Source organism: Sceloporus occidentalis, unplaced genomic scaffold (assembly GCF_023333645.1).
Source record: "Sceloporus occidentalis isolate IW3139 unplaced genomic scaffold, rSceOcc1.0.p SCAF_23, whole genome shotgun sequence".
Classification (NCBI taxonomy): Eukaryota; Metazoa; Chordata; class Lepidosauria; order Squamata; family Phrynosomatidae; genus Sceloporus; species Sceloporus occidentalis.
Genome location: NW_028317003.1, coordinates 3,509,379 through 3,518,653, shown reverse-complemented (window position 1 = coordinate 3,518,653; position 9,275 = coordinate 3,509,379). Strand labels below are relative to the sequence as shown.

General features: G+C 40.0%; 1 protein-coding gene across 1 annotated transcript; it reads right to left on the bottom strand.

Annotated features, from left to right (window-relative positions):
- Positions 1-1,233: 1,233 nt before the first annotated feature.
- LOC149300699 (ubiquitin-like modifier-activating enzyme 5) lies at positions 1,234-9,114 on the bottom strand. Its single transcript, XM_089484874.1, has 12 exons — positions 8,960-9,114; positions 8,609-8,654; positions 7,868-7,957; positions 5,637-5,746; positions 5,360-5,446; positions 4,813-4,897; positions 4,322-4,426; positions 3,087-3,214; positions 2,807-2,942; positions 2,457-2,538; positions 2,073-2,179; positions 1,234-1,311 (listed from the first exon to the last, which is right to left on the bottom strand). The coding sequence occupies exons 1-12, from the start codon at positions 9,112-9,114 to the stop codon at positions 1,234-1,236; spliced, it is 1,209 nt and encodes a 402-aa protein (XP_089341000.1).
- Between the last annotated feature and the right edge of the window lie 161 nt (positions 9,115-9,275).

The following is a 9,275-nucleotide window of genomic DNA, read 5'->3' as shown; positions in this document are numbered from 1 at the left end:
TTTCAAGGACAGATAGAACTTTATTTTGATACCATTTTTGATGTATAGTCTAACATTTAGTATAAATCGCACATTAAAATTAAAAAAAAAAAAAGTTTTTCTGTATTTTACCATGAAAATGGTCCTCAAACCAGTTATACCAAAATACCACAAAATATCTTAATGCAAGTGTCCTTAATATGAAAAAAACCCAAACATGCATAGGTTTTTTAAAAATGTTTTTTGGAAGGTACGGGGCACAACATGGAACACGCTGGTTCCCTTTTCCAAAGTTTCAAATTTTGTGATGCCTATGTCTCATTTGAGACTGTTTGTTTGGCTGCCCCCCAGCTCAAAATGCCCCAACAAAAATATATATTTCTGGAGAGAAGACAAACCAGGGTATTTCACAAGGACCATTTAGACACTTATCAAGCAACCAGTTGGTCACCAATCCCTGACAAATGGAGCCGTATTGTTAATTTTCATTGCTGAGGGTGATGGGAGTTGTAATCCACAAAAGCAGGTGCACGAGAAAAAGCAAAAAGGATGACATCCCATTTCTATAAAAAAGAGCGGGTGTAGAGTATTTTTTTTTACTTTTTTGTAAGAAACGTAATTGATTTTATTTGCAGGTGTGTGGGGGTGGTGGTTGGTTGTGGCATAAGGACAGCAGGGATTTTTTCAGTGCGCTAGCCAGCTGATCTATAGTTAGATAGTTGGCACACTTTTTAAATTTCTTTTTTTTTTTTTTTACTTGAAATGAGGGTAAATGGCTGTTCCTATTACAAGGCAGTCCTCTGCATCAGGAACCGCTGTTCATGGTGATCCAACCTACCCCTGGATAATTTTTTCTCTCTTTTTTTCAAATTATTATATTTTTTCCTTCTTACTTTACTGATGTTTCTTTACTTCCGCCGATAGGTGGAACGAGGGAGAAGCTGTCCCACTGGCTCCCGTCCTTTTGTATTAGTGCACAAAGGCCAGAATAATGCAGATAGGAATGTTTCGTTGCCTAATTATATCACATATTGATAATTTAATTTTAAAATTCCAAAACAGCTGCATGGACATGAATACCATGGTTCAAATATATATTTAATAATTTTATTAGTCCTTAATAATGTACAAGCACAACCAAGTGTAGTTACATGACAGATTAGCTAAAGTAGAACACCGATTTATTTGGTGAAATCGATTGCAAGTCTTTTCTCTAAGCAAATAGAACCCACAACCATAGGCTTTAATGGCCTTCTACATGCTCTTCATTTGGGCCATAAGTTCCTCCAGGCTCTGCTCAGACTCCTCCACCGTAACACCAGCCGTGGGTTCCTGTAAACAGAATGCAGGATTTCACAATTCAGTTTTGCATATAGTGTAAAAGGGGTAACAACTGAATGAATGAAATTAAATATCCATCAACTTTTGGACTGATTTACGCAACAAATTATTAGATTTAGATTGTATTTTTCTACTTATCTGCAATACTATAATGTAGACATTTAAAAAAATGACTTAATTTATACATATATATGCCGTCTGAGTATGCAAAAAAAAAAGTATGTCAAGTTAAATGATAAAATATAAATGGAACAAATTGTATCGCACAATAAGCTGTCATTTGTATTGCATATGCGTACCATGCTCTGCACAATATATCTGATAAATTATTTTTAGTATATACACATTTTTGGCACCTAAATGCATATGAACATTTACACATTAAGGATAAAAGCAGCTATTAACAGATATATTAGAAACAGAGGAGAGAAAGTTAGAACTCCTCCTGAGCAAGCACAGAGAAGGTACTTGTGACCTTAAAAAGAAATGGCAAAGGGATATTATATGGGCCAAATTGTTCTTATCTGCCATCAAATTCTATTCTTCTATTCACTCATACTATCTATATTCTAACAAGATGCAACATGTCGTAATACAAGAAAAAAGGTGAAATACTTATATTCCTTTATTTATACTGGAATCCAGTGTTCTGAAACTGGAACCACACAGCCCACTTTTTCATTGGCATATCTTTTAACATTGAGCTTTCAGCCAACAGAAACATCTTATTAGAGTAATTCTGCCCATTGTACCTTTATTGGAATGGTATATGCCACAGTGATTCCTTCTGGCAGCTCTGGGACTGGCCCAGTAGCAGCTTTTAACTCTTCTTCCGACACCTCTGAAACCAGCTCAATACCTAAGGAAGGCAAATAAAAACAACAAACGTTATTGGTTAAAAATGTGGTACTCAATATATTGCTTTTGTTTGCAAATACATTATTTAGGTGTAAAACTAGTGAGGAAAGGGAAACATATTGGCTCAGTATGTAGTATAATGGAACCATGAGATGGTTAAGAACCATAACCATACACAATGCATTGCTTAATGTAGCTCAACATATTCACGTTACCCAGTTTGGCACATTCCATATCAACCCAATATCTTGCGGTTTCAATTAGGCAATATGTCTTACCCCAGTCGTTGTCCTCATGCACTATTTCTTCTTCTTTTTCTTCTGCCACCACTTCTGGTTTGGGCTTTTCTGCCTCTTTTCGCTGAATTAAAATTTGCCGTGTTGTGAGTTAGAAAATAATGGTTTTGCTAAGAAAGTGTAATGTATAATATTGAATTTCAGTAGTAGCACAAAAAATGTAATTAAGCCAACAAATAGGCTTGCCTGCATCTTATTTTTGAAAAGGTAAGAAACCCATAGAGATGGGTTTGTTTGATCAAGTTACGGTGTCAAGCCCCTCCAATGTTATTCTGATTGCCTAGAAAAGTATACATTTTTAACAGAATACCCAAAAACCGTCATCGGATTACCTTGTATTCGGACTGCTGAGTCTGGCAGTATTTGTCGTCGCAGTGTGGGTTGGGTTTCATAGCCATAGTAGGGAAGAAATCTTGCATTGCGTTGTATCCCAGATAGAAGCTAACTGTGCCAAAGTGTAAGAGATACCTGAAAGACAAATGGAATTGACTTCCAGTCCGCTGACGTAATCTACAGAATGCACGGGTGGGTGTAAGAACAGAAACCTATGCATACATCAAGTGTATTTCGTACAAAACTAGGGCTGCTTCAAGCATGGAATATGTTACTTACTTGAGAACATTCTGGACAAGTAAACCAGCTACAACTCCCATAGTAGTGGGCAAGCTGGCTGCACAAACGCCCTCCCGCTTCAGAGTCTTCTCATCAATGTTGGCCGCGACCACCAAAGGAGGAGCACACTGTGAAACAAAGGTAAATACATTAAAAATAATACAAACATACTTTCCTGATCTATAATATTTGTCTATTCTTGAACATGCACCGTAAATAGTATGTATGATAGGAAAAAAAACTTTATATGTATTTTTTAGAACCCGAAGTTGTATTTTTCTGATCCACAAAACTTGAAACTAGGTGTGGCTCTGATTCCCAAGCTTATTGTCACACTAAGCTATACACAGTGACACAGGGACACACGGCAGATATACGCAAAGGCCAATGGCACAAACTGTTCATAGTAGGGTGCTTGAACAGGTTAACAAGTTAATACAGCTTGCAGAGCTAAGAAATAATTAAATTCCCAAGGCACAGCCATTACCACATAATCAACATAGCCGGAAGGGCGTCTGGGTTAACAGGGAAACACCAAAGACATTTAACTAAACATGTTTCAAAGGGTAAGGATCAATCTTAACCCCTTCAGTCCCCTTTAAACGTACCGGTACGTACAAAAAACCGCATTCCAAGAATCCACTATGGACGTCCCGGTACGTCCTGCCCTTCTTGCAGCGGCAGGGACACATTCCTGCTGCTGCACGGGAGATCAGGCTGTCGTTTGACAGCCTGGACTCCCCCCTGACAGCAGAAGCTAGCATCGCCGGCTTTCTGCTGTCCGATCTGATGTAACAGCTTCCGGCATGAAAGCAGTTACATTTTTAAATGCCGATCGCGCAATCAGGCATTCCCTTCTGGGTGGCGTCCCTGCAGGAATATCCGAATGCTCCGATGAGGCACAGACACTGTGATCTCTATGCAAGTCTGTGAGGACTTGCATAGGGATCACAGTGTGATCGGTGGAGGGGGACCATCCATCTATGGTATCAAAAGAAATCTCTATCTCTCCTTGAAAAAACAATATACAGTTTACATTGGTACACTATTCACAGGAAAAGAGAATAATCGCTGAACCGACATAGAGCAAAAATTGCAAAATTGCTCTGGGACTTGAGGTACCAAAAACCCCTGGGATTGAAGGGGTTAAAGCAATTAAAAGCAATTTAACAGTGATGCTCACACAATTTCATACCCTACGTCCTAGCACATAAACATCAAGCTGGGATAAGTACCGCAAAGCAGGCCGTTTCTCCTGGTTTAATAAGCTGAATGTGTCCGGACACCGCATTTTCGCTGACTCCTGATTCCATCCAGACTTGTCCAAGTTCATTACATGCCTTTGAAGGGAAACATATGGAAGATACAATCTGTAAGACATATACTACACTACTGGTGTTTACATGTTGTTAACTGCTCCATTCTAAAGTAATCAAAGGAGCTAAAGCGATCAAAGGATGTGTTGACTTGCTAGTGGAGTATCACTCACACACCGGAAGGATGTACCACTTAATCACCAAAATAATATTTAAAGAAACAAAACAGTCATGTCTTTTTTTTTGTCTGCTAATAATATTAGGTTATTGTACCTAAATCTTTTGGTTCATACATATTGGAAATATCAGGATCTCAAAAGCAGCAATGAACCCATACATAGTAATGGTGGTATCACAGTCCATTACCTTCACAAAGTATTTGGACTTTCCGCTAATGAAATTACACTCACAGTGTTTATTGCCATCCGGGCTTCAAAGTTGTCCACACAACTAAGCACAAGATCCACAGGTTGACCCTCTTTTAATCCACCTTTGCTAAAGTAAAGAAAAAAAATGAACAAAATACTCTCATAATTGAAAAATAAAACACAGCTCAAGTAGAATATTAAAAGGGACTGTCGAAAGTCACAGGCCACTTCATCAATGAAAAAATAGAGTATTCAAATATTAAAGGCATCAAAATAATGGAGTTATTTCCAAACATCATTTCTGTTTTTTCATCTATGTTAAACAATTTGAGTTTCTAGGATTCTGCATGTTCTGAATTGGTGTACGTAATAAAACAAACAAAAAAAAAACTTGTTAAACACTTTGGCTTGCACATTTTCTGTAATAACATTACAATATATTAAATATTTACTCATCCAGAGTTGAGTTAAATTAGAAGAAGCTTTTATTTACAAACCAATCACGGGATGGGGAGTGGGGGATCTTTATTTTTATTGTTATATATATATATATATATATATATATAGGCAAAGGGGAGCAAACCATTACCTTATCCTGTCCATAAAATGCTGGAAGTTGTCTACTGTCGTTATGTTGTAATTATGCACTTCAAACTGGACATCAGGGTTTATATTCCTATGAGGACACAAGGTAACAGAAAAACAAATGAGAAAAGCAAAGTTGCCATGCTAGCTTACTGCTTTAACATTGGTTACGCCCAATACAACCTCTGAACAATCCTTAAACACAGCAAACGGGTTACAACAATAAACATGTCTAAAAAGAAAGATCAGTAAGCAGGTAAAGCCCACATAACGCAGGTTACCGTAACGTATGCTCGGCAGCCTCCACTTTACCAAGTCCTGCCTGGTGGGGTTGGAAGAACAATCGGTTCATGTTGGCCAGTTCCACCTTGTCGTAATCAAACAGCAGCAGCTGGAACGAGAAGAGTCACAGCGAAGGTCTCTCGTGAGTCACGGCGAGCGGAGATATTGGAGTTCTCTCTCCAACAGAATCGTTATCACATACTTAAATAAAAGGCTCAATCATAAGCTTCATTACCAAATGGGTTTACTATGTCTCTGGTCTCAGTCGGCCGGGACCAAACGTGACCATCTCTGACAGGTGGCAGACACGCCGCCAAATAGGCCAGAGGTGGAAGGAGGTTATAGGCAACACGTTAGCTCTACATTTTAAAGGATTACCTCCAATCAGCAGCCCATGTTGTTTGTTGTTTATGCAGATTATTGAAGTTGAGTAACCTATTTAGCCTTCCATGCTGCAGGGCTAATTTCATCGGGATTGACCTTTCATAATGCAACAAACATAACTAGTTGAAATGCTATAAATAAATTTTTTTTTTATTATTATGTTATTTATATAGCGCCAACAATGTATGCAGCGCTTAATACAATTTACCGTACTTGCTGTATTATAAGACGACCCCCCAAAATCTGAATATTAATTTAGGAAAAAAAGAGAAAGTCTGAATATAAGACGACCCTAAAGGAAAAAAGTTTTACCAGTAAATGTTAATTCATGTAAACTATTTTTTTTTTTTTTTTTAAAAGCTATGATTGAGAAAAATATTTTGTTTTTGTTTCCTTTTATTTTCCAACCTGCCCCCCCAGTTATGCACATCTGCCCCCAGGCTTGCTACTCTGACCCAGAAATGCCTTATACCCCCTATATGCCACTGTGCCCCATGATATGCTTTTTAACCCTCTAAATGCCACTGTGCCCCATGATATGCCTTTTGACACCCTATGTGCCACTCTGCCTCCAGAAATGCCTTATATCCCTATATGCCACTCTGGCATTTAGGGGGTTAAAAGGCATATTATGGGGCAGAGTGGCATATAGGGAGGCATAAGCCATTTCAGGAGGCAGAGTGGCGTATAGAGGGTTAAAAGGCATTTCTGGAGGCAGAGTGGCATTAAAGGGGTTAAAAGGCATTTCATAGCGCACTCTGCCTCCAGAAATGCCTTATGCCCCCCATTTAACACCCCCCCCCCAAACTTACCGGTGCTTCCGACTCCCTGCTGTGTAGTCCGGGCAGCGTGTAGACGTCTAAGCGTTTCCCGTAGGCAACTTCCGCTGCACCAGGAAGGAGGTGCTGTTAGCAGCGGGGGTTGTCTGCGTCCATCGCGCATACACCTTCCGGCTGGCAGAGAGAATTCCCCGCACCGGCGTGGGGAACTCTGATCTCTGACACCCGGGGAAGGTCTGCACGATGGACGCAGACAAACCCCGATGCTAACCGCACCTCCTTCCTGGTGCAGCGGAAGTTGTCTACGGGAAACGCTTAGACGTCCAGACACTGCCCCGGCTACACACCGGGGACTCAGAAGCACCGGTAAGTTGGGGGGGGCATAAGACACGAGGATTCAGGTCCCCTGCAGTGCTGCGGGGGATCTGGATCTTAGTCTCATAGTCAGACCTATTTGAGGTCTGATTATAAGACAAGGGGTATTTTTCAGAGCATATACGGTATATATTCAAGGGGTATGACAAGACGAGAATTGACAGACTAAGACAAACCGACACATTAGGTGGAGAGAGCCCTGCTGGCAAGCTTACTTAAATTCACCTACTTTTTATTAAGTGAATAAACCTGCAATGACTCCCCAATTTGATTTGACAATGCTATTTTATACCCGTTTAAAGAAAAGTTTCAATTTAATATCCTGTCTCCTATCAAGTCACACTAAAAATAATCACAGCTATCCGAGTAGATCCATCATTACTTAAAAAATTCAACAAAACCATTACAAATGTCATTAGGGACTGGATACTGAAAATAATGAACAGATCATCATAAATTACAAACCATATAAAAAAAGCCCAAAATGGAAGATTTTTTTATTTCTTTTTTAAAGAGTTATGTCCGCTTTAAATTGATTAAATGAGGAATTTACCAGTAATTGAAGTATCAAAAGCATGAAACAAGGACATTCTATAGCCCCACAACTGTATGTTTCCCACACAGGTAAAGTGCCCAATCTCACAGCAATTATTTTCTTAAATGGATATTTGTTGATAAAAAGCATGTATTACCTTACCAATGCCACATCTTGTCAGCATTTCAGCGGTCACGCTGCCCACGCCGCCAACTCCCACTACTGCTACAGCGAACGAGCGGATTTTCTGTCACAAAAGGTAATATGGCTTTATGAGAACACAGGTATTCATATCTTTTACATCAGGAGACATTACCCAAATTCTAAAAGATATATATATTACATATATTTGCAATCGCTATTTAGTTTTAGATCCATCAGTGGCATGTCACCTACCTCAAGCACCTGTTCTACTTAATATAATAATTTTCTTAAATATAATCAATTTGTTTCGTAATCACCATTTTTATTGATTATTTTGACATTTAAAACGTATGCCCTTTAACTGCATTTCTATCTGTTTGTGATTACTTGCACACATTAGTTATTTGCAGCAGCATATGGTAGAGTTACACTTCTGTCATTTATAATAAGAATCACAGCGTCGCAGTTATCGCCGTTTGCTCGTATTTTCTGACTTCATGCCGATTCCGGATCGGACCCTGTAGATCAGGGGTGTCCAAACTGCGGCCCTCCAGCTGCTTCAGGACTACATCTCCCATAATGCTCTTTCAGCTAAGGGGCTGGCTGAGGAGTATGGGGGATATAGTCCTGCAGCAGCCGGAGGGCCACAGTTTGGACACCCCTGCTGTAGATCGTCAGATTTGAGGTGTTCTAAAGAACACTGCCTAGTCCTGTAAAAACTACGTACGTCTATCTGTTAATCGGGCAACCTCACCTCGTAATCATCCACTATCCCCATTCGTTTCAAAGCCATCAAGCGACTGAAAACAGAGAAAAAGAAAACTAGGTTGAAATTAACGCTCACCTTTATTTATCACGAGCCAACATTCTACGCAGCGACGTACAATTTAAATATGGGGTGGTTTACACGTAAAGTACTAGATCCTCTGTTTACATTTGCGCAGATCATGGGTAACAATCACAATGTCACAAATATTTGGCGTGTTGGCCCAATAAACGAGATCAATGTAGATTAAATACAGCACTTTGGGCTAATGCATCAATATCCATTTATTCGTTTTAAGCGCCACCGGTGCCACCCATTCAGGCGACAAGGAATAGACACCTGTAGGGGTTTGAATCCACCACTTCAGAGCTCATCTTATCAATCTTGGCCCTGTGGATCTCGTGGGGATCATTGCCTTTCACCCTTCTCAGCTCATCCTCCAGATCCCGGATCCGAGCCTGCAGCTCCTCCACCCCAACACCGGCAGAAGCCATGCCCGTTCAGCCAGCCGACAATATGGTACACCGAGCGCTGTAAGAGAACACGGAAGGAAGGGTGTGACTGGATGAGTAAGCCGATCTGCCTCTGGTGGGATGTCTACAGAGAGATCGTAGCAGACTACACTAAGCCGTCTATTGAGACTGTCAGCGTTCAA